This window comes from Exophiala viscosa (genome assembly GCF_022695815.1).
Source record: "Exophiala viscosa unplaced genomic scaffold EDD37scaffold_7, whole genome shotgun sequence".
Classification (NCBI taxonomy): Eukaryota; Fungi; Ascomycota; class Eurotiomycetes; order Chaetothyriales; family Herpotrichiellaceae; genus Exophiala; species Exophiala viscosa.
The window spans coordinates 1,379,104-1,406,733 of NW_026944359.1; the positions used below are offsets into that span (position 1 = coordinate 1,379,104).

Consider the following 27,630-nt stretch of genomic DNA (forward strand, 5'->3'; position numbering starts at 1 on the left):
ATCTGAACGCTTACAGTCCTAGCTCCATTGCCTCTCATTGACTCTTCTATGGTGGGGATCACGGCACTTGAGACTTGCCCCATGGTCTGCACTGGTTCTCAACAGTCAATATTGTTGTTTCGTGACCATTCTACGAACCTGATCTCAAGTGTAGATGATAGCGTCCCTTTACTTGGCGCATGGATGACACTCCGTCAGAGGAAATATTCAAAGAGACCTTGATTGTAGCAGACGCATTATGATGATCTGCTATTGCATTCCCTGTCTACCTCCAATAATCCAACTCACGCACGACTTTTGAATGCCTCGTCAAAATCAGTCAGAGTGAATCGGTATCGGACCTTATTCTTCAATACTCGACCGACCGCCTCTTTGCAGCCCTCCTCTGACATTCGAATCGTTTCGACCATGGGGAATAACTTCTTTTCCGCCGCCAATTTCAACATGGCCAGGCATTCGAACCTGCTTCCGATGTGACTAGCGCCAATTGAACTGCCGTTACGCATGAACATTACAGGTGACATGACGGGCAATGGCTCATCTGGAACCCCAACTTGGTGGAATGTGGCGTTGATATTGCATAAAGACAGGTATTCAGAGATGTCAAAGGTGTGGGTCATGTCGGCGGTGTTGAGAACAAAGTCGAACGCATAAGCGTATGGGGCCGCCCAACCCGCATGATTGCTGATCACAAAGTTTCTTGCACCCATCTTAAGAGCATCATCTTTTTTAGCCGGGGAGTGAGATATGACTGTCACCTCTGCCCCTAAGGCGCTAGCCCATAAGACCGCAAAATGCCCCAGGCCACCAAAGCCGACAACTGCGACTTTCTGGCCTCGACCCACCCCTGCGCGTACCAAAGGCGACCAGGTTGTAAGCCCCGCGCAGAGCATAGGCGCAGCAAGATGTGATGGAATTGCGTCTGGTATAGGAAAGACGGAATATTCGTGGACGCGAATGTGCGAAGAAAACCCGCCCTGAGTAATGGTCTCGTCCGGATCAGCCTCTGCAGGATATCGTGCTCCGTAGGTATCGACCTGGTGCGCGCAATATTGCTCGTTGTTGTTGTTGCACTGAGCACATTCCAGGCAGGACCATACCTGAGCACCAACACCTACCCGGTCCCCTGGGGATACTGTCTTCACTTTAGAACCGATCTTTACAGCGTGGCCAACGATCTCATGGCCCACGCAGATTGGCAAAGGCACCGCGCCCCAGCCACCAGTGATGGTATGGACGTCCGAACCGCAGACGCCGCAGCATTCGATTTTGATATCAACGTCGTAGTCACCGAATGTTTTGGGCTTGAACTATGACGAAGTCGTCAGTAACATTCCCATTCGTACAGGCGTTGAGTCTCACAGTATGCCTCTTAAATTCTGGCCCTTGCGATTGATCCTCTATCATGAAACCCTCGAAAGTCTCCGGGTAGCCCATTGTGATTGGCGAACTCGGTCTCGCGAGAAGTTGCTGACTCCTCGATCAAGCTGATCCTGGGTGACACGCTGGCGAGGTCGTGTAGGAATGGTCAACACAGCTGGATGAAAAGAGGTTGATTCGAATATGGCCAGGACGCGACTTGATGGGTCAACAATTCACTAATCCGTGTTATAAATGCAACGGCGAAGGCATAGACAACAGAGCCTGCGCCTATGGTAACAAAAAAAGAACCCAGGCCCAAACGTCGCCAAGCAGGAACAATGTTTGCCTTTCGCTGCTTTCTCGATTCATGCTAGACTCGAGTGTTGCCATCAAGTAATCAGAGACGTACTGGGAGATCTTGCCCAGGAGTCATAATTACCCGAACAAGCAGGCGGTTTGAGTAGCCTCAGGCGATAAGCCGCCCATTACCGCGTGAGGCGTACCATGACCGGTAGGTGCAGATCTGCGAGATTCGATTTCCTATTCAAAGGAATGTCCATTGAGGAATGTCCATTGAGGAATGTCCACAGTGAACAGACCTTGATATCCCAAGCTCCGATGTGTCAGATTCTTCTGTGTGTCTCAGGCATGATTTAGAAGCTCCACTGGTGCATCGGGGCACATCTCTGAGCAAGTTGCATCGTGGCTGACCGGCCAGATCTCGAAAAGATCGGTTTCAACACAAAAGTTGAACTTAGATTTAGGTTCTCGTGACTAAGATCTGTTGGTTGCTTCTCCATGTTGGTGTTTTAAGGTGTCATACTCCGTACCCCAATGCCAATTTACCCTATCAAAATCGGCCTTCGGTTTGCCCAATGGCAGCGCTAACGGCGATCAATTGCTTCATTCGAAATTGCCCGATCTGGCAAATGTTTCGGAACCTAGACCTCTTTTCATTGACGTTGATTGCCTCCACCCTATCTTATATAGGCACCCTAAGTAAGACATTTCTCGCCTTCCAGTCGGGTAAGGCTTGAGGAGTGTCTGACAGCCTGAACAACTTGAACTCATCCATAACACTGCGGTCCCTGTCTCAGAATTCATACGCGAGAGATGCATGTCAGGCGCTCATCGAACAGTAGCATCAGCTTTTCGCGGCACGAGTTTGAGGACTAAAATGCCCGATTTTCTAACAGCTGTTTCAATATCAGTTGTGCAGCGCGACTCTGTGACTGTAAAAAGGCCCTCAACTCCTATTCTGAATGCGCTCGTTACGTGCGAGACCAACAGCATAGACCTACCTAGGTCGGCTAAGGATGACCCTCTTTGGAGTATGGAAGGCACAATCCGACAAACAGACCCGATAAGAACGAGTTACAATAGGTTTGGGTTTTTCTGTAGACCTAGATGCCCTCCATTCGACCAGCCTGCAAGCCGCGTGAAAGAAGGATGCTATGCCCTCCAGCCCATTAATTCTGCATCTGCACGTACTTCCCAGATTTGAACGGACACATTCAAAGCCTGCTTGTGGCGAAATGCTCTGCTGCTCAAAAGCGTCCACCCCTGCTTCACTGAAGATACATGATTAGATATGTTGGCGGCTTTTACCTGCCACATTGGACCTTCCAGATCTTACCCTTCACGACCTGGAGATGGAAAGGGCCTCATCCATGCTTCTGAATTGAATCGACGGCGGTGAGATCTGGCAAGAACCTCGTTGTCCTTCCTCGCATCCATATAGTAGGACCCTTTGCATACTTCTCGAAATTCTGAATTTGAGTCGCGAATTGATATTCCGGGGTATGACTGACCCGATTATGCCCCTTCTTCCAAGTATCCGTTGTACTCGAGCCATGCATACACGTCCTCTCTATCTCGTCTGACCCAATTTGCCCGAGCCTTGATCCTGTCAATACCTTGACGTAAAGTGAGCTCAAACCCTTTTTGATTCTTGTTTCTGAAGAAAGTTTCCACGTTGGCCACATGCTGCTCGTTGCTAAGACCAGACACGCAGATACCAACAACATTGTTCAGCAGAGTCATACTCGGCGGCAGTTCCTCCACAAGCTTATCCCAATTATTGCACATCCAGTCCCAACGTCGCTCAACTCCCTTCGGCGTAGCTCCAAGACCGCTCAGAGGTATAAAAACGTCTTGCATCTTGATCTGTCCGCCAAGAGCAAGCGCCAGCGTCTCGTCGATCAAAATCACGTTTTCAGTTTGACCTAGACTGCGCAAACACGAGTCTCTGTCGTCGGGTGTCCGGGATGATTGATAACGTCTGATAATGGCGTTCCATTCTTGCATACCGCCATGACGAAGGACCAATGCCAATACTGGTGCTCGTAAGTTTGGGTGGACTGTGGCATCGCCAGACATGATTGCACCAAACATTTCTTTTGCTGCTTTCAGGATGATTCCATCTCCAGCGGCACCTGCTGCACTGAACATGAGACTTTGGAATTGGCCAAGAATGTGATCTCCATGTGATATGTCCCACCCGAGATGATGTGCTTTCAGCGAACACAGCTCTAATTGGAATGCTTTCAAAGCGTCTTGAACCTTTTGGTCCTCAAACATCCACGCCTCTCTGACCACAGTAATGCGATTTACAATCTCCTTCCAGACCACATATTGCACATCATTGCTGAAAGACTCCAAAAGATTGAACAATTCAGACGTTTTCCCATAGCCACCAACTGCAAGAGCACCAGCGTCGGCAATAAGGCCGGCACGGTCCTCCACGGAAAGGAGAGCACTCTGTCCAGAGAGAGTCGTCAGCCGGTGGGGAGTATAATAGGTTCGATAAAATCCTGAATGATCGCAATTGAGTTTGTAGAAATCGATGCCTCCATCGACGGTAAATGTTTGTATACGTTGGGTCATTATCAGGTTCCTGCTCACACCATTCCTAGTTTTGAGACCAAGTATGATGGGAAACAGTGCGTTGTCGTCTTGTTGATGAAGATCGCCTGTCAGAAGAAACCGGTCCTGTATGATAGTAATACTGGAATCCCATGAATTTTCCGTGACGGAGATGACAGGGTAGCCAACGTTTTTCGTCCATGGGTCGATTATTTCTCCGACGTTCATCCCGCTCGCACTACTGAGTGCGCTCCAAAGATCATTCTGTTCTGCATTATTCCATGCGTGCGTATTGATGTATCGCCGGATCCCTTCGAGAAACTCCTTTTCGCCGAGGGTTTTGGAGATCATTCTTAGTACAGCTGAGGCTTTTGAGTACGTGATAGCATCAAAAGTCTGATGGATATCTTGCGCACTGTAGATGGGAACCTCAATAGGATGGGAGCTCCGCAGGCTATCCAGGTCGAGGGCTCTTTGAAGATTGTCGACGACAAACGTTTCCCATACTTTCCAGTCTGGAAAGAGCTTGTCGGAGCTATACCAGCTCATCCAGTTCGCAAACCCTTCGTTTAACCAGAGGCCGTCCCAGAACGACATAGTTACTAGGTCACCAAACCACTGATGTGCCATTTCATGCTGCACAACTTCGGCAACTCTTTCCCTTGTCGTGTTACTCGTCAGTTGTTGATCGACAAATATCTCGACCATCCGATAAGTAACAAGACCCCAATTCTCCATGGCACCGGCTGCAAAGTCGGGGATCGCCACCATATCGATCTTAGGTAAGGGATATGGTGTTTGAAAGAGATCTTCGTACAAGGTAAGCGTCTTGGCTGCGACATCAAGAGCGAACCTGCCGTGCTCTAAGTTCTCCTCAGGCGTTACCCAGAGCGTGATAGGTAGTCGAAACGTATCGACAGAGATTGATTTAAGCTCGGCAATAACAAATGCGAGGATGTAGGTTGACATTCGGGGCGAGCGATTGAATTTCACGGCCTTTCTCTTTCCCTTAGTAATTGTAGAATCAATCGTGTTGATACAAGCTATGTCCATATTCGAAAGACATGTCTTATCCTCGTCGGCAATAAGTGTGACAGTGAATTCAGCCTTCAAAGCAGGTTCGTCAAAGCAAGGCAGTGCTCGTCGTGCATCGGTTGGCTCGAATTGGGTAACCGCCAGGAGGGCTCCATCTTTTCTCTGGGATCTGTAGAGTCCGGCCATTTTGTCATTCAGTTGACCCGTATATACAAGTTCGACTTGAGCATTCTCGTCCTTGGAAATGGAGTTCGTGCCTAAGTCAATGGTCGTGATCTGGGTATCAATTTCGTATGAGAGAGATGGAGATTCGACAGCCAAGGCGCCATCCACATAGATGGAGGTAGAGATGATATCAAGCTCAAACGTATGCAGCGAGATAGATGTGGTGTGCTCTGCAATTACCAAATCGATGATGGTGGTGCCTTCAAACGTGAACCTGTCAAAGTCCACCTCAATAGTAACGTCGTAATGCTTTGGGATAGCATTGGCAGGCAGGCGCATGCGTTTCGCTTGTGCTACCTGATTCTCCGTGATAAACTGTCCCATTCTCAAATTGTTCTTTGTTCAAGGATTGAAATTGTGATTTGTAGGTGCGGAGGATTTCTCGGCGATAACAAAAGAGGTAGTCCTGGCACTCAGATGCGGTTGATACTGGTGGTCAAGGAAGGAACAACCGTGAAGCATCGACAACCAGAAGAACTTTTCGATTTGTCGAAAGTCCGCACTGATTGCGATGCCGCTCACCAGTATACTTGTTACCCGCGTGTTACTTACCTGATGAGGAAACAATCTAAAAGAAATCTGGAAACCGTGGAAGCAAAGCTCGTATCGACGGCCAACATCATCCCGCCATATTCCCTTTCCGGACATTCCCCTTCCGGACATTCCCCTATTTGGAAATAATCTTTTGCCTCACTTTGACTGTTTCGATTCCAATGAAGTCGTCAAATGACCTACGTTCAACATATAAATACTAGCATGTCGCTTCTGCTCATCTGTTCCAATACTGACAAGCGTTATGTTCATCATGTCTTTGATCCAAGCTCCTACAGAATTCGCCGGCACCGAGCACCCAGAACGCGCAGATACCTTCACCAGCCCAATGCATCGGAAGCTCTACGACCCTGATGTGACATTAGAGGAATATATGCACTATGCGAGACGTACCAGAGCTGAACAAGATACTGAAGAGGCGACTCCCAGTCCAGGAATTCTGCAGCAAGTGTTCAAAAGTGGCCCCAGTGCCCCTGTTGTCGTTGGAATACCGCCACAAAACGTCGCCACCGGAGCCCAAGGTGGTGATGAGACTGGGATGCCTGTGGGGAAGAGTCCTGACGATCATTTGCCTCACCAAGGCCAAAAGAGTCAAGCACACCAACTCACTCAGGCCATCATCACCGAGGATGAATGGCGAAATGCAGCTCGCGCACTAAGGACAGCGAGCTGGGGTGCAGGGTTTTATCTTATAACGACAGACATCCTCGGGCCCTATGGCGTTGGCTTTGCGCTTGGCACACTTGGCTGGGGCCCAGGCATTGCTCTATATACAGTCTTCGCTTTCATGGCTGGGTATTCTGGATACTTATTGTGGCAGGTCTACCTTGGTTTGGATTCCTACGAATTCCCACTTCGAAACTATGGCGACCTCGCCTTTCGTACGATGGGCGCATCTGCCCGCCACCTTGTCAACTTCTTGCAGATTATTCAGCTGATCCTGATATGCGGTCAAGTGATTATCTTGAACGGACAAGGTATTTCGCAGGTATCGAAGTTCAAACTTTGCTACGTTGTCTGCATCGTCATTTTCGTTGTCGGTGGATTCCTCGTCGGACAGATTCGCACGCTACGAAATTACGGAATTGTTTCTATGATTGCTGTGGGAACCAACTTATTGGTTATCTTCATCTCAATGGGCGTTATGGCGCACTCACCACCGAATTATCGAATCAGCACCCTTGGCTCTGCGGGTTCCGCTGTCAACTCTGCCACTATTACCCCAGACTCGAATGGAGTTTATCCTCCTATCATTCACTACAATGGACTGCCCGACTCGACCAGCTTCATTGGTGCTATTAACGGCCTCATGTCTGGAGTCTTTGCCTATGGAGGCGCACAAATCTTTATCGAAATCATGGCAGAAATGCGTCGACCTTGGGATTTCATTAAAGCTATGTGTATTGCTCAGCTGTTTATCTACACAGTTTACCTCAGTTACGGATGTTACGTCTATTACTTTCAAGGACAATATTCATTCACTAACGCATACATGGGTCTCAGTATCTACGGGTTTCAAGCTACCTGTGATATATTGGTTGTCCTTGTTGGCCTGGTCGCTGCTGGTCTCTACGGTAATATCGGCATCAAAGTCATATATAACCAGGTACTCCTGGAGTTCTTCCACGCTCCGCCGCTAGAGACAAGGACCGGCAGATACATCTTTGCGGCGCTCGTTCCTATCTATTGGAGCGTGGCATTCATCATTGCAGCGGCGATCCCCGACTACTTCGCCTTTGTCTCGGTTATCGCGGCCTTCTGTGTCATTCAATTCAGCTACACATTCCCAGCTATCATCCACTTGGCATATACGATGCAAAAAGACTCGATCGGCAAAGGGGAGGGCTTTAACGTGACAACTGGAGAGACTATTCGGAAAGACCACGGTGCGAGACGGTTACTGAGAGGGTTTCTTGCTGGCCGGTGGTATCTAAACGTCTGGAACGTTATCCATGCATGTGGAGCATTGGCCACGGCCGGTCTCGGTGCTTATGCAGCCATTGAGGGAATGATGGAGGCATTCAAGATCCCCGAGGTGAATGCCTTTACTTGCAGAAGCCCTCTGGATTTATCTGCATAAGGTTATATGCTGTTCGCCCAGGCTCATACTCTCTCTTGTGACTTGGCTTCCTTGTCGGTGGTGTTCAAGGCATGTTGGGCGGCGCTTCGACTTGGTGTGGTAGAGCTGAATCAGACATGGCTGGCAATCAATATGATTGTCGGCTTTCTTTCACTATCGAGTAGTTTTGAAATACCATGCGGATCAGACCCGACAGGATTGCGTCTTGACGAGTCGGGTTGTGCGGAGAATCTTTCGAGGAAGGGGTCGGTTCTCGCGTGTTTTAGTCGCATCTGCTAACCGACTATGCTCATGTTTTATGTAAATTGACTCGACACTCATGATGTACTGCATCAACCCAACAGCAGCTCCAGTGCTAGAGGCTGTTCATGACTATTCGCCTGAGACCACCTTTGACGGCCAATACTTTTGCCCCACCAGTACACATCTCTTGTTGAGATATCCCAATCATCCCATATGCTTTCCAGCAGCATCGCCACAGTCTCAAACATGTAAAATCGGGAGGTATTGCTCCAGTGTGTACAATATCGGCGAATGAAAGAGCGACTGCAGTGATCCCCAAACTCCGAACCTGCAAGGAATATGGGAAGGAGTAGTTGCTTCTGGATGACCTTGTGTTCAGTTATGCATCGGGCATGGTCAAGAATGGAACGAGAAAGGTGATCGATCAACCGAATCTGATATGAATCCTGCTCTGGGGTAAAGACTCGACAGATGTAAAGAAGGACGGCATGTCTCCAGGCCTCAATGCAGTGGAATCGATCCCGCCTGTCATTGAGGTTGTCCCCAGGGCGCCCTAAGTTTTCCAAATTCACATCTTCGTGATTGACGTAGCATTTGACTTCCTCAAAAATAGCATCGACAGGATGTCTGTCGAATATCGCCCACTGCAGATGAGTGATCTTCTCGTAGATGACTGCTAAGTCAGCCAAGCGTGCCATGGCCAGCACAAATTCCGGAGGGCATCCGTTCAGTATCAGGAACGACCAACCATCGGTCTCGTCGTATTCAACCAAAGCTTCCAAGTATGGCATGGGGAGACGTGATTTTCTCCGCTCAAGGAAGGCGACGGTGACGTCCCACCTATACCACCGGTTAGAAAGGAGAACAGACCCTCGATTTTGTTAAATCAGTTGAGCTGGCCATCTGACATACCAGACAAGCATTGCAATTTGTGCACGAAGCCGTGGACTTCTTTGACAACATTTGACGGCACCGGCACCTTCAAGAAGTGTATGGGCGCCATCCAAATGCATAGCCCACATCCCAGATGCGGACTGCGTTAGCTGGTCGATACATCAGCCAAATATGCACTTGTGATGAGACAAACTTACTTCGAAGTTGACCAGTATGATAAGAGTATCCAAAAGCGCAAAGGTGATGTCGTTTGACTGGCATAAGGCCTCAGTGAACATCTGCACTGCTGTGGATCGATGTATCTCTGTTTGACTTGCCAATGCCGAACAATTACTCTTTTTGGCCAGGTGCTGCGAAGAAATGGCCATTATGGCATGTAGAAGGAAAGCGGACTTTTCAAAGTGTTTCCGATTCACGCGAAACGGGTTGGTCGGGCAGTCCATGCTCAATGGCGTTATGCAAAATTCCTCGTCATCTAGATAGCGTTAGTCAAATACATCCTTTGATGTCACCAGCTTTGCTAGCAGCAGAGACTAACACATTGTAAATATTCCACTGTACTTGTGGGATAGATCTTGCCAGCGGACACCAACCGGTAGTTGAAACCATGCGTCGTGCGCAGGCTCATCTTCAACTCCTCCACATGGTAAGACTGACATGTCTAGGCTTCGTTGGAGATATGCACTGCGATAATTGATCGGGTCCTCCTTGATGACTTCTTCGAATACTGTTGTCAAAGGGCCAAGGTAGGGGGAAGATGACATAGACAGGTTGAACTCCGAGAGAAATCCATCTAGCGAAGCCGTAGCATTCCACGCGTTTTCAAAGGTTGTCAAGTCAGGGGGAAAAATCGTTCCAGCCGGCACCTCCACGTTCGGCGCTACCACTACCGCCTGCGGAGGGTCTTCATGAGGTGCTTCCGATCTTGTACTAGACGCATCAAGTTCCTCTTCCTCGTAAAATGATGTCGCAGGAAGAGCTGACGTGAAAGTTGGGATCTCGAAGTCCGAGGATCGCGGTTGGTTTGGCATGGATAGACAGTCTGGTTGATTGCACGAACTGAAAAATTCTGCAAGAGTGGTGGCTTGGGTTGCTTTCGCACTTGGTTCTGGCGTCTTGGGCTTTCGTTTCCTGATGGGTCGGCCCTTGACAAACTTGAAACCCTGACGTTTCATATATGGTTTTCCGGAGTCGTGGTTAACCTCCGAAGTTGTCGTATCAGCATCGCCACTCCGAGACAAATTCGTAGTAACTTTTGCCGCCCCAAAGCCCTTCCAGACCAATTCAACCACGAAGCCGGCGCATTTCCGTTGGCTTGATAAACAAGTACCACACTGCGGACGCTGGCGATCGCAATGCTGGTTCAAAGCTAAGCAAGTATGGCAGTCAATCTTGGCAGTGCCAAGGGAGCTGGGTCGCCGGGCTGAGTCCTTGACTCTAGATGTCGTCGATAAGAGCTGCATTGAGTGGCGGGAATTTGCACTGGCAATTGACGCGCTGGCGCAACAAGGCTGGAATGATGCGAGACAGAAGAAACGGCACAACTACGGCAATGGATTTCTTGGTAGTAGTAGATGATGGATGAGGGGTGTTTGGGGATGTCAGGTCTCCAGGCAGCTTATCACGGTCGCAGACACCAAACAAAGTCTTATCGTTGGCACAGCTGAGGGAAACGACCGGCATCTTGAAAAGATGTGTCCGCTTATCGTCGGATCCAAAACTACGCCCCCTTGTGTTCGGGTGTGCCAGGCCTGGATTTCTGACCTAGCTAAGCTTAGACCCTCTGTGGAGTCCTTGAGCGATAACCTTGATACTGTAGCTGCTGAAGTACGGATGGTACGTAAGCTAAACAAGATCTTTCATCAGCTGTGACCAGTTCTCGAATCCCAAAGGTCCTTTTTTGAGCTCGAGATCTTCCCCTTGCTCCATTATGTCCGCTGGTTTGACAATCTGAGCAACGCCAAGAGCCGTTTGTCACTTTCCTCCATCATGATCTTCGACTCCTACAATGTTGTTCGAATGACTATATATGCGCCTCACTCTCGAGAGGCAACGCTTACTGCTTAAGTTTACTTCTTTTCACGGTCCCATCTCCTAATATCGTGTCGTCTCGAATGACTCTCCCATGCAAAGCCGCCATGTCGTCAGCTTCCGCCTAGCTGACCAAGGCGCATGTCGATGCGAGCTTCGAGCCCACTGACCAGAAAACACGTCTTATAGTCCCTGTACAGAACACTGGCCTTCACCGAGGCTCTCCTGAATGACGCGAATTGTTTACGGTCGACTCACTCTCGTCCTCGGCACCTGTCTGACATGCTCAGTGACAGCGATGAGTCAACTCTTTACCGCAGTTCGCACATCGTCCACCACGACTTTTCCAAGCAACATCCGAACCCTTGAAAGTGAATCAATCCGGATTGAAAAGATGGAGGGCTCACATACCACACCCAGACGCGAGACCAGTGGTTAAGGTAGTGTAGGAAAAGACCAGGAATGAGACAGCTTTAGGAAACGGCGGCCAACTGCGGCACGCACACCATTGTGGCATACAACTTCCGTTGTGTAATTCATCCCCTATCACTTCCACCTGTCGCCTGGGCGTGGGTGCTGTGCTGATCAGCTGTTCAATGACTAGGAGCCCGACTGCCTACGCTATTACATGAGTGCTCTTGACATGGGCAACTTCCAATGTCTTCCCTGCCATATTTGTGCTGTAACGGACTGTTTACGGCAACCCAGCCTATCCCCGGCCCACGAATGTCGGTTCGACTGTACCTCGTTCATGCAATGCATCGAGCAAAAAGTGCGAAATGCGCAGCCTCGTCCGGTAGGGTGTCCTGCAATGACAATTTCGATAACCCGAACCCTGACCGTACACTGGCCACAGGTCAAGCGTCAATGCTTATGTGTACGCTAACAGTTCCAAGACCACTTTCGACGACCCCAAGGTCGAGACCGTTAGCAAGATCTTCTAGCGCCTCTACAAAGGTGCTGTCGGCATCATTTCCACTGCCTTCATTGCTGACGCCACACCTGCAGCCTTGACAGCGCACACCTGTGACCCGGGCCAGTATGGTGCTGTCATTGACTCTTTCTCGAATGGATTTACCAAATGCACCTGGACCAATTAGTCAGGGCCAGACGTACTTTTCGGTATTTTCACTGAGAAAAATTACCCTGGCAAGGTCTCATTTCAAGGCAAGGATTACTACGCCGAGTTTGCCAAAAAGAACTACACCATAGTTCAGAACAACACTGCCCTCAGAAATTTTCCAACTGGTCCAAAACGCTTGGTATGTTTCTCCGTCAGCAATATGGCCAAGTAGCTCGACCGTGATGTCTACGCAGACAACCTCAAGATAACCAAGACCGCACCTGACGGGTCGAATGCTAGCGCCACTGACTAGCCTGGTCTCAACGAGATGACCGTCAAAGCTCTCGAAATTCTTCACACTCGTCATCAGCCAGATGGTCTCTTCCTCATGTCCGAAGTCGCCAGCATTGACAAGCAAATGCACACTCTCGCTTACGATCGTGCATTGGGTGAGATCCTCGAGCTTGATGACACCATCAACGCTACTTTCAGACCTCGAGTCCCTTGACGAGTTGGATGACACCCTCGTTCTCGTCACCGTAGATCACGGCCATGGTTTTGACGTTATGGGGAATGTCAACACCCACTTTCTCCACGCCCAGAAGGATGACCGTGACAAATGAGGGGCTATTGGCACGTACCAGAAGTCGGGTTTGTCGCAGTACCTTGTTGCCAACAGCTCGCCTCCTGTTCGAAGTGACCAGAATCTCATCTACAATGCTGGCGTCAACTTTCCCGCCAATTGAGACCCTCGATATACCTTGTTCCATGGTCTGACTGCCAGCCCTGATCACCGAGAGAACTATCAGATTCACATGAAAGGCCCTCGTCTGCCGGCATTGAACATCACGAGTTTTGATATCGATGATTACCTTGTCAATTATGTCGATGCTATGACAGGATTCATTGTGAATGGAACTTTACCCGTGAACGTGAGTTCTTACTTTACTCACTGGCATGATAATCGTGCTGGCTCTTCTTTCTTCAGGCCGATCACTACCTGCATCTACCGGATTGGGTGAGTGGTCTGACTGGCTGAACAATCCGAGGACTAATTTGGTAGAGAATTCGAGTTCACCGACGAGCTCCGAGGTCTCAGGTATACCTTGGGGTGGCAGAAAAACCGGCTGCATTCAGTGCTGCCGCGAAATATTGCTTGGGTTTAAACGGGAATTACCATTATCTGGCTCTCCGTCGTACTATGGGATGAGACGCAGGGAGGCTGGAGTACGGCGATGGGCTTTGGACAGCTAATTGCTGCTTGTGTTATGCTACTTCTGGCACACACTTGACGATATCGAGGTCCCATGGCTGTTATTTCTGAACAAATGGAGTGCCAAGGAGCCGTCCACATGTGCGATCCAATCTCTTCATTTGAGTTGAAACCAAGTGCTGGGGTAGGACGAGTGGGTAGATATGTCCATGCTCTTTCATACTAGAATTAGGCATGCCGTCAGCGGTTTGTCGATGTGTACAAGCTGGGACTGAGGCCCACACGGCAAGGAATGAAGCTCTCATTACCGATCGTGGTTGTACTCACAGGGCCGGAAGGACAAAACTCGAACGCGGCCGTGAAGCTTACTGAGAAGTCGCGATCAATCAACCCATGTCTCTCTGCTTGGCAGCCGCAAACTGTCGTTGAAACCATGCGATCGCCTGCTTTTCTGCCTCTTCTGCTTGTATGGTTTCTTGTGCATCGGGCTTTGTTCTGCTAGCCGGAACAGCAAAGCCGTGTTTCGCACCAGGATAAATGACGACTTCTGAATCCACCTCTTGTTTGTCGTTCAAGACCTTCTGCAGTTGACGAACTTGCTGCATGTTCATGACCGCATCATCGTCACCAATCGCGTACGAAAGGTTCATTGTGACTCCTTCTATGTCCTGGGGAATTGTGACGCTGGAGGCATGAGCAGAGAAGAATGCATCTGCTAACGGCTGACCACTTGTAGTCTTGGCTTCAGGGATATTGTGATTGAGCTTGATCGGATACAGCCCGCCCCAGCAAAAGCCTGCCACTCCCACTGGGACCTCCATGCCCTTGTCTTCGCGAAGTGCTTTGAGGAAGGATGTCACCCTTGGCCAACATGCGCCGAACCTGTTCCTGTACAGAAATGGAACGAAATCGTATACAGTGGCAAGGAGGTAGTAGCTACAAGGTATAAGCCAGTCTAAGTCGCAAGGCAACATAAAGCTGATCCGACTCACGGGGTCCAGAGCCAGGAAGTTTGCTTGTCTGTCAAATAGGCCATGTTGATCATCGTGTTGACCGAGGCTGCTTTGCCTGTATCTCAAAATCACTACTGATCTCCACAAACACAAACAGCGGGCTCTTGCGGTCTGGACGATGACCAGTGCCGCAGGTAGAAGGTAACTTGGCTCACCATCCATGAAATCTGGAAGGTATACCAGGTACTGTCCAAGCGAAGCGTAATGATCCGCAAGGATCTTGTTATCCTGCGGTGTACCAGGGTTGATATGGCCGGAGAAGCATTGTGGACACGACATATTTTCCGAACGTAATCGAAGATATGGTCGAAGCACAGGTGTACAGTAGAAGAGGAATAACAACAAACAATAATTTTGATTCGAGATCTAGGACACGCATCACAGACGGTCACCCTTGCATCTATGTACTCAGGTAAAGTCCTTCGCCTGGTCTGGGCGTTGATGCAGGGGACTTGTTTGTTGGGATCCCTGCGTCTGCCGGTCCCGTGGAGTACGATTAGCGAAGACGACCCCAGTTGGCTGCAATGACCTCAGCATTTATCGACTGCGGCTAAGCTAAACCTCCTGTAGCCTAGAGATCCTCCACCGTCCCGTAAGCACCTACCTTAGTCTCAACTATTAATTGTTCCCGCTGCCCCTATGATTTCGGTGTTCGTACTTTAATCCAAGCAAAAGTACCTACAGCTTGGAATCAAGATATGATATGCTGATGCACGACTCTGTTTAGGCTTCCACCAACATGGGTCGGTATGCATGTTAACACGACAACATTGATGCATAAGCTCAGCGCCCGCAGCGCTTGAATCGAGTCCAACAAACCTTTCAACGAGCAGCAGCTCAAAAGACGTTACAGCCAGCTGCCATTCGAGCCCGTTTGGGCGTGCATCTAGCCTGGTCGAAAGTTCAGTGTGTCAAACCGTGCTATCCACCGTCAAAAGCAACCTTCATCAATCTGATCCCCAGCATGTGGACCTGTACCATAAGAGACGTGATGATTGAGATGTTATTTGCGAGGTTTCAACACGACCTCTTGACACCCGTATCTTGAGTTCTGCACCCAGGTCAGCTAGGACGATGAACCTCTCCACCCAACTACACCGCTCGATATCTTCCCGTTGGGGACCCATTCTGTCCCAGGCGGGGTCGCAATGAAGAAAACAGTAACAAGAGTGGGCGAGGGCAATGCAGCCGATGATCCCCAGCACGAGGTCGACATCTGAGATCGTCTCGCGCGAACCACCACCCTAAAGTTCAAGTCAATAGTTGCACAACCTTCCCTCAATGATAGGGCATCATTCCGTGCCAGGGTGGGTTTCTCACAGCGGTGGCAGATTGATTGAGTGGCTGGTGAACGTCTGTCTCGAATGTGAAATCTGCACTTTGCCTCAAGCGACATGGAGTGGCAATGGATCAGCTTCTCTGACTTAAGGTGCACTTTTGTTCTCGTTTCAAATAAGCAAAACTCTCGCGCCTAGACTTTCCATAGCTTCCCTCCACCCAACCCCGGAACTTCCATGTATTTTCTGCAACCTCCAACATTCCTCCATGACCATCAGACCTTTCCATGTCATGCCAGGAGGTTGAGATTGTTGCATTGTCCCCGTCACGATTTGGCGAAATCTGTAATGGTACTCGCTTGTCGACATGCATCCGGCAATAGTATATGGCCAACATACACGAATGACAAGGCGAGCCGGTAGTTCCTCGAGCTTTTGGAGGCAAATGTGAATGATCGTCTGGTCGACATGTGGTTGGGTTTGCCCTGTCCCAAACATCGCGACTTGCAAGAGGACTTGTGCAGCATGAGCCCAGAGGAGACTGACGAGTCTACAGTCTTTTTCGAGGCTGGGCGCAGCCGACGATGCACCTGTCTGCGTGCTCTTCTTTTCCAGTTTTTCGATCCCAGATTTGAGCTTTTCTGCAAGCTGATTACCCCGTCGTGTTAGATCTGCTGTTACACTCAATGCGTACTTCTGAATATCCTGCATCATCGTCCACTGTTCAAACCTTGCAATCTCCACGATAATGGCCATGATCCACCCTTGACATCCCATGAGATTCTCTGGCTTGATTCGTCCCGATTGAAGAAGAGGAAGATAGTCAAACGCCGAAGGCGGGTAAGATGCAAGCCCAAATGTGGCTGTGGCAAGAACGTCAACCAATATAAAATTCATGATACAAAACTCCATTGAGCGTCAGCGATCGTCGGCTCCAGACATTATTGACAGCGCAAAGTCAATTGCAGATGTCATTGGTTCTATGCCATGACCACCTTTGGAGATTGACCGGATCTCAAGGTGGTTTAAAAGTATCCTTGCAGCTTGGTGATGAACCTCCCAGTGACCCTGTAGCATGCTAAAGATTTCGAGGTTAATGAGGTTTAGGACCACATCTAGCAAATGAATGCCGGTGAAAAGGAACTCTTGCAGCGACAGGTTCCGTTCTGTGGTGAAGGCGTGAAGCCTATTCTGTAGTTGATGGATCGCAGTGCTCTGTAACCTTTTGACCTTTGGACAGATGCCGATTTCATCAATCTTTGGTAGTTCAGTAAGAGAGTGGTCGAAACAGGCACTGACACTCATTGCGGCGCTATACAAAGCTGAATCGCTCACCAGAGGGTTGAGGAGGCAGCTTCTGTCCCTACCGGACAACAATGGGTAGAGGCCATGTGTAATTGGATGGATGACCTCCAAGAACATTGTGAGCAGCCTCGTGTCTCTGCCAGCTGAAGATTGAGTCTCCGGTGTTAGATTGCTGATTGCACTATCCCACCAAATCGTTTCTGGACGTAGTTGCCATGTGTTCGGGGTGACTGTAACTCTGGAGGGCACCGTTGAGATAGTACTGATGCTGCCCACTGCTACTCCGGAGCGTGAAGTAGATGCATGAAAATAATGACGCTCGTCACTCTCTGCGATATCGGAAGGAATAGCAAAACAGTTGATGTTAGTCTTCGCTGCATCTTTTCGGCGAATGTTATAACGAGTCTCAGCGAGGGCATGTATGGCATGTGCTTCATTAGACCTCTTCACTTCTTCCCAGTTCGCTCTGCTGGTATACCAATTCGGAAGAGGTGCATCATAACCATAACATGTCAATTCGCTCGAGTGGCAAATCCGGCATACCGGTCGCTGCTCATCACATTTCTTCTTGCGTAACCGGCATGTCAGACATCCTGTACGACTCCGTGAGCCGATCGCCATATGTTGTTGCTGTTATTCCTCTGCCCTTGAGCGAAGACCAGGAAACAAGACTAGCCGGGGAAACGCTGACGCGGACGAAGAGTGTCGTCATAGCTTCTCGACGCCACCTGATAAGCGGCGCCACTCTTAAATCCTACAACGGGACTCTTTGTCTTCAAGACGGCCTGGACCGATTGCGAAGGCATTATTGTATCGTATCAGATTCGCCATGCACAGCCTCATGCCTAAAGCTGTACAGAATACGACCAAAGAGAGTCCTTGTCACGCGCGGACACCGTAGCGGCACAAGCGCACTGGAGTTAGGTCGAATCGACGACCACCATCAATCACCAGGTTCATTCGGCATATTTATCACGGGTCTACGCATTTGCCTTCACAACTACCGGCCTATGACGGGATGAAGATGAACAGGTATGGGACGGGAATCGCAAGTACTCGTAAAATTGACTAGCTCTAGTCTCCCCAGTCATAAGCGCCATTTTTCCTGGGGCTCCCTCGCCTCGCTGGTGTCGTGCAGCAAACACTTCATCTTCTGTCACGCTAATCAGTCGAGTCGCAAGTTTTTGACTTAAGATGATGGACGACAGGCTTGATTTGTAAGAACTGAACCAATTCAGTCAATGTCAAGGCGGTGGACGACGACTCCAGCTCTCGCAACATGTGCAAGGCAGCCCTGATGTGTACTCTGGCATCAGCATGGTTACATCTCATGGTCACCAATCCTCCAATAAAGGCGTCACTATCAAGCAACGCATACAGTCTTGAACCTGGGCTTATTCTGAATAGCCCGGCAACTCTTCAATCTGCTCAAACTCTGACATCGAAAGCTCATAACCCAAATGCCTCTTGAGTAGTTCATGCGTGACGAAACGCTCAGGCGTGTTTCCCTGCGCATCAACAAAGGAGACATGATGGTTGACATCGCCGATACGCTGCAACTCGTTAGCATGGCGATGGTGATGTGGACATCCATCCACGCCAATGAGAAATATCGTAACATGGGCCCACGAGAGCCCAAGAAGATCAAGCTCGAACTCGTCCATGTCGGTTGCTTCGCCATCAAGCAGAAGTAGCAGACGCAGCATGGGCGTCTCGGGTCCGGCTTGCCATCCATACACCGGATGATGCGTTGCAGACTCGGAATGCTTCTGGAAATGCAGTTCCTTGACTTTCTGCCAGCCTGTCATGACACGAGTTCCACCCCCTATTCTGACCTTCCGCCACATTTCATTGAGATTTTTGTGGTTGATGGTGCCAATGTAGTTAGCTGCGCTCGAGAAAGTGGTCAGATCATAGCCTTGAAAGGCGTGGTCGTGGTTGGACATGGCGTCGGTAAAACGTCGAATGATTGCTTTCGCAACATCTGCGCATCGTTAGTATCAATGGCTTCGCCAAGATAGTGGCATTACCTTTATTTTTCGGTTGTGTAGACTTGGAATAACCAGTAATGAGATACTGATTGTAGTTCGGCCGTAAAGGGTCGAAATCCATTGAGCCAGAAACATCCAACAGAATCATTGTGTCATCCGTCGGCACTTCAGGTCGATCATAGGCCAGAAAGGGCGCAGGCATAACTTGCTTGGAGTATCCTTCCGAGGTGTGTTGCAAGTGGCAGGTGTCTGTACTGGAGAAATACTCGGGAGGCGGCTCGACAGCCTTGGCCATTCTCGCACGAGCCATGTCCATCTCAGAGATAAAGTCCGGCTTCATTCTCATTCCAACACTCCCTTCTCTGTGGTTCAAGACCCAGTACAACCGCTCCTCCGCGGTATCCTCGTAGCCTCTCCAGTTAGGAGTGATCCCTCTCCAACCTCCAGCGGCCTCAATGCTGAACTTCAATGGATTCGAGGCTTGATTAGCCCAGGCCACCGGAATAGGCTCAAAGTAACCAGCTCTGAGCAGATGAAGGTATTGTATTGGATGGCGGTTTCGAAGATCGGCGATCTTTCTGGTCATGCCAACCTTTTCTTGGTATACCTGCACAATATATCGCCACTCCTCGTCAGGCCAACGCCCGTTCTCCTCGGCGACGATTGCGTCGCGAATTTCGCGTCCTTTGTACACGGACTTTTCCGTCTTCGCGACCACCTTTTCTTCTGAGGACTTGATGCCAATGCTTTGTCGGAAACTCGAGAACCTCGACACTTTGGATTTCTCTGGCTTCCGATCTCCAGAAGAGGAGGAAGGCTTCTCTCCCATCGCCACAGGACCATTCCCGTTCGGTGTATTGATTGCTTGCTTCTTGTCATTCGCTGCGGCAATGCGGACTTGAGACATTGCGGCACTGAGTGCATCGTCGTCCCAGATGTTGACCTTGGGCTCCTTGTCATCGATATTAGCTTGCGCCTGACTATTCAAACTATTGTTGAGCGCAATCGTTTGGTGGATGGATTGGGCATGGTATCCTGGCTGTGGGCGTTGCACTCCCCAGGCGGTTTGGTAGAAACCATACGGCGACACCACGCGGAGCCTGTAAGGATTCCTGCTCAATAGGCCTATGTTCTGTTTATTATCGTTGTATGACTTTTCACCTGTTTCGAAGATGGCAGAGAGGGTCAGTAAAAAGTTGGGAGATCGCAGGAAGGCACGTGATTACTGACCAGGATACATGACTGCCTTTGACCACATCTCCTGTACTCCATACCGATTCCATTTCATCCTCTGGTAATTGTGAATGGGACAGTTACAATAATAATCTGCCTCGTGTTCAGGCTCGATTTCGGTATTGTATATGTGATATTGTAATTGGAGATTCTGTAGTGCATTTTGCATTTGTTGCTGTCAGACTGTCAGTTGATGTCCTTCATCGTGAAATGAAGGAATCGCACCTCATCTCTGGCACGAACTTTGGCGGCTTCAATAACTTGGTTGGTGTGAGCCCGGACCGGTGCTGCCATGCTGGGGCCATTCTTCGGTGGCGGATGGGATGGTGGCGCGTACATTGGTGGTTGGTCATTTTTCTGATCCATAGGTTGTTTGATATCTGTTTGTTTGACATTTGGAACGATTCGGGGTTGACTCGCTACGACAGACCCTCCAGCCTCTTGTTCCTCTAGGCTTTTCGCGAAATGCCAGTCATTATGTTCATCTCTCTGAGTCGAGTCAATTGATTCGTGGCACTGATCACACACGTACTGATCCGTTACTTGTTGCGAGCCGTTGAGTGCATTCTTCTGGTCCATGCCGTAGGTACTGTGCTTCGAATCCATTTGTGAAAGTCGGATTTTATCTCTGCTGAAAGAAACGGTGCAAAGTGTTGCAGTATCAGAAATATTTGTACGATCGTAAGACTACGTAGGCTGTGCAAACCTGGCTACGTCAACATCGAGGTGGCGAACACCGTCTGATTGGTTCCACGTGACTGTCGACATATCGATTGTCCGAGCCGAGGGAGATTTATCGCACTAAGTAGCCAAGCTTTTGATAAGCCTCCCCAAGCTTTATTCGCGCTTTCGTATCCTCATGCGTTTGATGTTTAATGTGGAAAGAAATACGAATAACGTCTTGCCACGTTATGCACATTATGAGCGCCTATTTCTCATGGTGATAAATATGTATATCGTGCACCGGATACTTTTTTACGAAAATACGACGAAAGCGTCGTCAGAACATTCCTATGCCCTGGGCGTCTTCTTCTTCTTCGTCTTCTTCTTCTTCGTCTTCTTCTTCTTCTACCAAAATCCTTATGCTCGAATTTATTTGGTCTCAGTCGTTGCCGAAGAGTGCTGAACTGAGTGACTCTTATCGCAAGGGATGATGAAGCGAAGGTAATGATAATCTTGCTCCGAAGCACCGTCCCTGGAATACCAAGGTACATGCGGAAAAGATCCGTGACAATCCATCGGGACATGGTCCTGAGCGACGATTCCTGCAGTCAAAACGGACTGAGATCCCATTCTTGCATTGACCAAGGGTGGGTCTCTGTCAATGGTTCATCCGGATCCTTCTCGCCGACGGGATTAGCAAACTCAAGTAAGAATCTCAACAGCCATTTGTCCATGCGGAAGGACGTCTCTTTATAGTTCTGGCACGCTCTATGAAATTCGCGAAAGCGTGCAAAACTGACGTCTAACGTGGGCCACAGCCGTTGCAGGCACGTCAAGAGTTCGAAGTTCTTTTCGAGTCTGCCTCGCGCAGCTCGTGTCTGCTCTTCATCCGAGTTGAATAGGAGTATGTGGAGCGGTACCGTGGAAGCGATGACCAACACGTGGCCGACCATGGTGTAATAGACTTCACAGCCAGGGGTAGAAAATGCGCGGTACAAGATCTCGCTAAGGCCGACAGAATGAGTTTTACACTTGTCCGCATACGAATATGTTGGGGCGTGCTCGTCGTAGGAGTCTCTGTGGAGGTACTGATAGTATAATAGCGCCCCATAGTGGTAGTAGCCCAGATGTACCGCGACAAACATCGGTCCCAGACCGAGAGCAGCATAATGGGACAAATTGTCTTGGGTGTCACGAAGATTTGGTGGGAGAGAGCCCACCCATCCGTTGAGCTCCTTGTTAGCCGATCGACAGTTCCTTGGTGGCCCATGTCGTGATAGTCTGGACTGTGAGCGTACGATGCCGCGGCGGCCGCTTGATTTACTGAGCTGATATCAATAAGGATGGCATTAAGTTTGACCATCTGGGTCAGTAGTGACGACCCGCTCTCCTGGCTCAATGCTTGTGGTGTCGTGTTGGAAAGGTGGTCAGTACGCTCAGAATCATCGCCGCGGCGGAGTCGATGAAATATAATCTCGTTCATCGGATGCGGCACGTCGGAACAAGTGGCACCGAGAGCGCGTGGTATCCGGACGCCGTTAGATGACCAGACGTCGATCATACGAAGCGTCCACCAGACTCGACGATTGACTTCCTGGTCAAGCAGAGACTGTCCAGGGAGATTCGGTAGGTCGAGTACGAGTGCGCTTCGACAAGCAATGCTGTAGAAGACGGCTTCTGAGGCAGCTTCGCCTTCGGTGATGACGAAGGCCCCCAGAAGCACACAAGCCTGGATCGTGGTCAAAGACACCTCTCGCAGATCCAGCAGAGCTTGTGCTTTTCGCGCATATGGTCCGCCGCGAACGCGTGGATCGACACCGGTGAAGACAGGGTCGTTGGAGAATCGAGAAGAGAGGCTGATGATGCCAAAGAGCAAAACTTCGGGAATTGTCTCATCGATCACGTCCTGCACCAAGCTAGGTCGATGGAATAGCGAATGGAAAGTATCGTGAATATAGCGGAAGTACAGCTCCACAAGCTCGATACGCAACGCATTCGATGGTAGTCCGTTGCTGGTGCTGGGAGCTGCTTGGTAATCTGCAGAAGATGCCACCTCATCGCGTATGCCCGTCTCGGAAGACGAATCGTAAGGGCGAGGTTCCCAATGGGCTTCGGACCAATCCTTCTTCCGCGCCGTGCTCGATGTGAACGAGCACGTCAGCTGTCGGTCTTGACACCACGTACATGGAGATTTGGGAGTTACGACCTCGCATTTCCATCGGCGGTTGCTGGAGGCGGAGATGGATTAGTATGCCTCCGGTCATGATGTATTGCTCAACAGATGAGACGTAGACATCACATAGTGTCAGAGTAGGGAACATACCGACATGCAACACATGCAGTTGGAGGACGCATAGAGAGATTAGGTAATCGCAGCAACACCTCATCGAATGCGTATCGTTGGCGGCATTCAGAACTTGAAGCGCGCTACGCCCGTCAGAAGGCTTTGCATCACCCACTACTCGTGCGTTGCTGCGCCCTGAGACGACAGATCAACATCCGATAAGATAGTTGTTACGTTTCGCGTACTGTGGTACAGATGTGTTCGAGAGAAATGCGGCGAAACAGTAAGTCGTTTGGAAATGTGCAGCTGGGATTGATGACGACATAGCGATCGAGCATGAGATGGGCTGGGATGCGGGGGAACGAAATGCTGCGGGGAAAAGCCTATTAGCTTCAGCCTTGTGATGGCAAGGCTAGGATACGTGTAAAACGTTGAGAAAGGTTGTAAGTCGGAGTGACTCCATTGTTAGGAGCAGAGCTGGACCAGTACTATTATCTTACACCCGTCGAACCTCACAATTGACTTAGGAAGAGGTGCAGAATGTTAATCTAAAAGTGTAGGGTTTGCTTTTGTGTTCCGAAGCCGACTAACGTAGCCAACCTTATGAGGCAATTCAGGTGATCTATCCAGACTACATATGTGGAGGATGTATTCTTATGCGGACACAGATTCACACTGTGCAGTGTAGTATTACAACCCTCGAATCAGTTAGCGGCGGAATTCGGGAAACGTTTCTGGTCGCAAAATCAAACATCTAGTCCTATCCCATCGTACTAGGCTTGGCTCAGACCAGGCCGGGGATGGGGGCTTGCGGGGAGAGGGGGAAACAAATGCCTGTCGATGAAAAAATTGTTGATCATCAGGTGCTCCAAGTGATTTCGCTCCAAATTCAAACGGTGTAGGGTTGTCCCAATCAAGCAAAAGTGCACGCTGCTCGGCGAAAAAAAGGCCAGCCACACGAAAGATTCTTGGAAAAGTCATCGATTACTGGTGATACCCCGCTCGGCTTGTAGTACTTATTCATAAACTTCCCTCGAGATCAATGGGATGTCGTCGTACACCACGCTGATCAAGTACCTCGCAGGCACAGTGTGCGTCATCTCGAGTGAAAAGGCACCCGTGGAGAAAGCCAATAAGTCCGTTGCGACAATGTCCAGTAGGATCGGCGAATCTGTCGCTAAAACAGCCCCTGCATAATCGGGCCAAATGCTGAAATACCGACAGATCAGACTGGCCTCTAGAGAGCAAGGTCAGCCCTTAGACCGGACCAAAAAATAATCCATAGCGATGACCTCGCAGATCTTACTCTAATTTACTCTCGACCTGACTGACATCATCTCCATTCGCTTCCTAAACCGCAGACCAGGTTTTGAAGACCATGAAAACTTACTTCCGACCTTCCACTTCCGATTTTCCATGAATCGCCGAAAGACCAGTTCCTATGGGGGAGTTGTCCCTCGCCTAAACCCATCCACGATCTACCTATCAGGCTTTGCGAGTAGCACCGTATGCATGCGGTTTACCGAGGCTTCACATATTCTTTTGTGAAGTCGTGCATTATATCGTTGACACCCTGTTTCGCATGTCGTTAGTGTCGAGAATTGCAGATCACAAGGCAAATCTCACAGCAGCAAGGCCTGCGCAGAATTCTGGGTTCTCGAAATCTTTGGCCATGGTGAAAAATGGATCCTCCTTCATAGCGATATCAGGATCTTGAATCAACCGACGTAAATTGGCACTTGACACCGGGTCGATGATACTGAAGTACTTCTCCCGCCGCACCTCACTGTACCGGTCCAAGATACTGTCGTCTGTGAATCCTTTATGGATGCCGATGAAGCAATCGAACAGGTTTCCAACGTCGACCAACCCACCGGTCAGGCCTAGTCCACCGCTGTGAGGTTCTGTTAGCTTCCCTTTATCTTAACGAGCGATGGACGTACAAGGGGTTGCATAGATGAGCTGCGTCGGCTGCTAGTAGGAATCGTCCGACTCGAAAACTCTTTGCGCATCTTTGGTGAATCTTATATGGGCTCAAATTGACGATCTTATACTGTTCGGGGGACGGATGACCTGGTAAAATAGTGCGGAACTTCTCCGGCTGACGAGCAATATATTCTTCCCGAGAGAGGCCGACCTTCTCTCCGTAACTGACACGAAGCAGACCATCTGGCTGAATCTGGGCTGCCATTGACCAATGAACTGGATCGACGATGAAGGCTCCCTGGCCCCAACCATGGCTTGCGATATCGTAGTAGACCTATCAGACAGTAAGACGATATGAGAAAGTATCACGGAGTCGAAAGGGAAGGTGAGAATACATTTGTCGCGACTATTTGAACGCCCCAAGTACGTCCCGGAAATTCCCCGTCGCCGAATAGGGACCGGCGTATCTGACTATTAGCACCGTCACAGCCAACAATGTAATCAGCTTCAAGGAGCTGCTCTCCTTGCGGCGTGTCAACGAAGACACGAGCACTCTCATCGGATTGGTCAATCCTGATCACTTTGTGTAAGTACTTGATCTCGACATTCGGATTTCCGTCAATGCGCTCCTTCAAAAGTGCACACAGCCTTCCCAGAGGTAACGCATGAAGTCTGTAGTCTGGAGGAATGGCATCGATGCTGAATTTTGCAAGCAGTGTCCCGTCGACTTTCCGCCACGAAATTCCATCCGTGGCCACAAAACCTCGCTTGCGGATCTCTTCGAGAAGTCCTGCGCGCTGCAGCTCATAAAGTGCAGGCCATGAGTAATGCGACGCTCGTGGCGACTCATCAAGCTTGTCGGAACCTTCTAGTATTTCGACGATGACACCTGCATTGGCGAGAAGCAGTGCGAGTACTAGCCCAGATGGTCCGCCACCTACGATAATGATCTAGACACCACAACGTCATTTCGCCGACATGAGCTCCAGAATAATAGGAGCTTACCTTGGAGAGCACCATTGAAACGGACGGGTTTGGTGGGATGCAGAAAGCTTTCAGTGTCTAATAGTTGTTCCGAGATCGAAGAAGTGGAGGAGGGTTTTGAATCCCTATATATTCCACACGTACAGCTTCCCCACCGAAGGATGCAGGACTAACGAGGTTTGAGTTGAGGAGAAACCGCCCGTGCTTCTGATCCCACATCCGCGACTTTGAGAAAGTTTGGGGTTGGCGAACGATACATTTCTGTGGGGTAGGCTTTCATGGCTACATGTGGCCTTTAAGTGCAGAAAAACTCATGCGACGTTGTCATGCAGCCAATTCTCACGGAAGTCTACATGAAATCGATTATATCCATTATCTCACCCACTATTCGATTCGTCATTCATTGTCGCCTTTGTGGTCTCCGTTGCCAACATGCCTGCAGTGGAGCTCTTCAACGGCCAGGTCGACTACTATGAAGTCGACGACTTCACAGACCCATGGAAATTCGCCACCGCTGAAATTGTGGTTTTCCAACCAGGAATTTTGCGCCATACGGAGTTTGTCTACCACCTTGTGCCCCTAATGGGCGGAAAAGTGAGATTTGTGCGACGAGACCTACGTGGTCATGGAAGAAGTTCTGGTGGATGTAGCAATTATACCTTGGACACCCTGGTCGACGAAATGGCAGACTTTGTTGACAAGGTTGCTGGTCGTCCAGTTCATTGGATAGGTGAGAGCACGGCGGGTATGATCAGTATCGCCTTTGCAGCAAAATATCCCGAGAAGCTGAAGTCCTTAATCCTCATGTCATCTCCCCTTGTTCTCAAGTAAGTTTCCAGTCTTCCTTTGGTCGCCCACAGCACTAGTCCTTGCAAAACTGACCACTAATAGTGACATCTTCATACGAATGGTCTCCGAACCATACAAGAGTCAGGGTGAGGCAATGAGAAAACTGGGTATCGTCGAATGGCAGAAGAGCCGGCCGGTTTCCAGACTGGGCACGGAGCAACCTGCAGAGACCAATGAGATGGGTCGATTCGCTGGTGCTGCGTACTTGAAATGGTACGATAATATGCTATGCAAACACGACCTAGAGGGCGTTGCGAGGTACTGTGACTTTGTGGCCACGGTAGACGTATCCAGTTACCTTGAAAAGATCCGCGTACCGACCCTCATCCTTGCACCAGCTAAGAGCATTGCCAGTCCTCTCTCCGTCAACCAAGAGATGGCACGGCGAATTGGCAGTAGCCGTCTAGTCATCATTGAAAGTGTGGGACATATGGTATATATTGACGAGCCTGAAAAAGTTTGTGAAGAGGTCTTGGTCTGGGTCAACGACGTCCGCATAGGTGCGATGGGCATATGAGGCCCAGACACCTCTGGGATGCCAA

The 27,630-nt window shown here is 49.6% G+C and overlaps 12 protein-coding genes across 12 annotated transcripts; 4 read left to right on the forward strand and 8 right to left on the reverse strand.

Annotated features, from left to right (window-relative positions):
- Window positions 1-253: 253 nt before the first annotated feature.
- On the reverse strand, window positions 254-1,671 carry EDD37DRAFT_465715 (alcohol dehydrogenase). The gene is made up of 2 exons (XM_062813028.1): window positions 1,363-1,671; window positions 254-1,310 (listed from the first exon to the last, which is right to left on the reverse strand). The coding sequence occupies exons 1-2, from the start codon at window positions 1,435-1,437 to the stop codon at window positions 285-287; spliced, it is 1,101 nt and encodes a 366-aa protein (XP_062669233.1). The 5' UTR covers window positions 1,438-1,671; the 3' UTR covers window positions 254-284.
- Window positions 1,672-3,177: 1,506 nt separating this feature from the next.
- EDD37DRAFT_592972 (aminopeptidase) lies at window positions 3,178-5,811 on the reverse strand (the record flags this gene model as incomplete). Its single annotated transcript, XM_062814539.1, has 1 exon — window positions 3,178-5,811. One exon carries the CDS (start codon window positions 5,809-5,811, stop codon window positions 3,178-3,180), a length of 2,634 nt encoding a protein of 877 aa, XP_062669234.1.
- A 481-nt stretch (window positions 5,812-6,292) lies between these two features.
- On the forward strand, window positions 6,293-8,424 carry EDD37DRAFT_682871 (transmembrane amino acid transporter protein-domain-containing protein; the record flags this gene model as incomplete). Its single annotated transcript, XM_062819820.1, has 1 exon — window positions 6,293-8,424. One exon carries the CDS (start codon window positions 6,293-6,295, stop codon window positions 8,117-8,119), a length of 1,827 nt encoding a protein of 608 aa, XP_062669235.1. The 3' UTR covers window positions 8,120-8,424.
- Window positions 8,425-8,451: 27 nt separating this feature from the next.
- Window positions 8,452-10,431, reverse strand: EDD37DRAFT_651521 (fungal-specific transcription factor domain-containing protein; the record flags this gene model as incomplete). The annotated part of the gene is made up of 4 exons (XM_062818363.1): window positions 8,452-9,202; window positions 9,275-9,405; window positions 9,454-9,731; window positions 9,795-10,431. The coding sequence occupies 4 exons, from the start codon at window positions 10,429-10,431 to the stop codon at window positions 8,452-8,454; spliced, it is 1,797 nt and encodes a 598-aa protein (XP_062669236.1).
- A 1,897-nt stretch (window positions 10,432-12,328) lies between these two features.
- Window positions 12,329-12,973, forward strand: EDD37DRAFT_610656 (alkaline-phosphatase-like protein; the record flags this gene model as incomplete). Its single annotated transcript, XM_062815226.1, has 4 exons — window positions 12,329-12,409; window positions 12,442-12,549; window positions 12,664-12,799; window positions 12,843-12,973. The coding sequence occupies 4 exons, from the start codon at window positions 12,329-12,331 to the stop codon at window positions 12,971-12,973; spliced, it is 456 nt and encodes a 151-aa protein (XP_062669237.1).
- Window positions 12,974-13,069: 96 nt separating this feature from the next.
- EDD37DRAFT_465832 (uncharacterized protein) lies at window positions 13,070-13,755 on the forward strand. The gene is made up of 3 exons (XM_062813029.1): window positions 13,070-13,282; window positions 13,339-13,368; window positions 13,414-13,755. Exons 1-3 carry the CDS (start codon window positions 13,166-13,168, stop codon window positions 13,558-13,560), a joined length of 294 nt encoding a protein of 97 aa, XP_062669238.1. The 5' UTR covers window positions 13,070-13,165; the 3' UTR covers window positions 13,561-13,755.
- Window positions 13,756-13,949: 194 nt separating this feature from the next.
- On the reverse strand, window positions 13,950-14,855 carry EDD37DRAFT_610657 (uncharacterized protein; the record flags this gene model as incomplete). Its single annotated transcript, XM_062815227.1, has 3 exons — window positions 13,950-14,499; window positions 14,556-14,631; window positions 14,732-14,855. The coding sequence occupies 3 exons, from the start codon at window positions 14,853-14,855 to the stop codon at window positions 13,950-13,952; spliced, it is 750 nt and encodes a 249-aa protein (XP_062669239.1).
- A 1,169-nt stretch (window positions 14,856-16,024) lies between these two features.
- Window positions 16,025-17,779, reverse strand: EDD37DRAFT_658571 (fungal-specific transcription factor domain-containing protein; the record flags this gene model as incomplete). Its single annotated transcript, XM_062818986.1, has 2 exons — window positions 16,025-16,716; window positions 16,849-17,779. The coding sequence occupies 2 exons, from the start codon at window positions 17,777-17,779 to the stop codon at window positions 16,025-16,027; spliced, it is 1,623 nt and encodes a 540-aa protein (XP_062669240.1).
- A 773-nt stretch (window positions 17,780-18,552) lies between these two features.
- Window positions 18,553-20,676, reverse strand: EDD37DRAFT_566300 (uncharacterized protein; the record flags this gene model as incomplete). The annotated part of the gene is made up of 4 exons (XM_062814089.1): window positions 18,553-19,142; window positions 19,189-20,310; window positions 20,380-20,557; window positions 20,608-20,676. 4 exons carry the CDS (start codon window positions 20,674-20,676, stop codon window positions 18,553-18,555), a joined length of 1,959 nt encoding a protein of 652 aa, XP_062669241.1.
- Window positions 20,677-21,405: 729 nt separating this feature from the next.
- On the reverse strand, window positions 21,406-23,617 carry EDD37DRAFT_687464 (fungal-specific transcription factor). The gene is made up of 4 exons (XM_062819939.1): window positions 23,369-23,617; window positions 22,480-23,273; window positions 22,370-22,446; window positions 21,406-22,331 (listed from the first exon to the last, which is right to left on the reverse strand). Exons 1-4 carry the CDS (start codon window positions 23,398-23,400, stop codon window positions 21,654-21,656), a joined length of 1,581 nt encoding a protein of 526 aa, XP_062669242.1. The 5' UTR covers window positions 23,401-23,617; the 3' UTR covers window positions 21,406-21,653.
- A 984-nt stretch (window positions 23,618-24,601) lies between these two features.
- On the reverse strand, window positions 24,602-26,355 carry EDD37DRAFT_465908 (putative monooxygenase). The gene is made up of 5 exons (XM_062813030.1): window positions 26,261-26,355; window positions 25,651-26,205; window positions 25,273-25,589; window positions 24,956-25,223; window positions 24,602-24,902 (listed from the first exon to the last, which is right to left on the reverse strand). The coding sequence occupies exons 1-5, from the start codon at window positions 26,273-26,275 to the stop codon at window positions 24,849-24,851; spliced, it is 1,209 nt and encodes a 402-aa protein (XP_062669243.1). The 5' UTR covers window positions 26,276-26,355; the 3' UTR covers window positions 24,602-24,848.
- A 316-nt stretch (window positions 26,356-26,671) lies between these two features.
- On the forward strand, window positions 26,672-27,605 carry EDD37DRAFT_651525 (Alpha/Beta hydrolase protein; the record flags this gene model as incomplete). The annotated part of the gene is made up of 2 exons (XM_062818364.1): window positions 26,672-27,066; window positions 27,131-27,605. 2 exons carry the CDS (start codon window positions 26,672-26,674, stop codon window positions 27,603-27,605), a joined length of 870 nt encoding a protein of 289 aa, XP_062669244.1.
- Between the last annotated feature and the right edge of the window lie 25 nt (window positions 27,606-27,630).

What these genes read in the sequence shown, in the direction of transcription:
- EDD37DRAFT_465715 (XM_062813028.1), bottom strand. Translation starts at nt 1,437, where the DNA reads ATGGGCTACCCGGAGACTTTCGAGGGTTTCATGATAGAGGATCAATCG. An exon ending in CAGAATTTAAGAGGCATACT is followed by an intron (nt 1,311 to 1,362) that starts GTGAGACTCAAC and finishes ACTTCGTCATAG; the next exon opens with TTCAAGCCCAAAACATTCGG.
- EDD37DRAFT_465832 (XM_062813029.1), top strand. Translation starts at nt 13,166, where the DNA reads ATGAAAGGCCCTCGTCTGCCGGCATTGAACATCACGAGTTTTGATATC. An exon ending in ATGGAACTTTACCCGTGAAC is followed by an intron (nt 13,283 to 13,338) that starts GTGAGTTCTTAC and finishes TTCTTTCTTCAG; the next exon opens with GCCGATCACTACCTGCATCT. An exon ending in ACCTGCATCTACCGGATTGG is followed by an intron (nt 13,369 to 13,413) that starts GTGAGTGGTCTG and finishes CTAATTTGGTAG; the next exon opens with AGAATTCGAGTTCACCGACG.
- EDD37DRAFT_687464 (XM_062819939.1), bottom strand. Translation starts at nt 23,400, where the DNA reads ATGCGTCCTCCAACTGCATGTGTTGCATGTCG. An exon ending in ACTGCATGTGTTGCATGTCG is followed by an intron (nt 23,274 to 23,368) that starts GTATGTTCCCTA and finishes CTCCGCCTCCAG; the next exon opens with CAACCGCCGATGGAAATGCG. An exon ending in TCCTTATTGATATCAGCTCA is followed by an intron (nt 22,332 to 22,369) that starts GTAAATCAAGCG and finishes GTACGCTCACAG; the next exon opens with TCCAGACTATCACGACATGG.
- EDD37DRAFT_465908 (XM_062813030.1), bottom strand. An exon ending in TTCAAATAGTCGCGACAAAT is followed by an intron (nt 25,590 to 25,650) that starts GTATTCTCACCT and finishes ACTGTCTGATAG; the next exon opens with GTCTACTACGATATCGCAAG. An exon ending in GCTCATCTATGCAACCCCTT is followed by an intron (nt 25,224 to 25,272) that starts GTACGTCCATCG and finishes AGAACCTCACAG; the next exon opens with CGGTGGACTAGGCCTGACCG.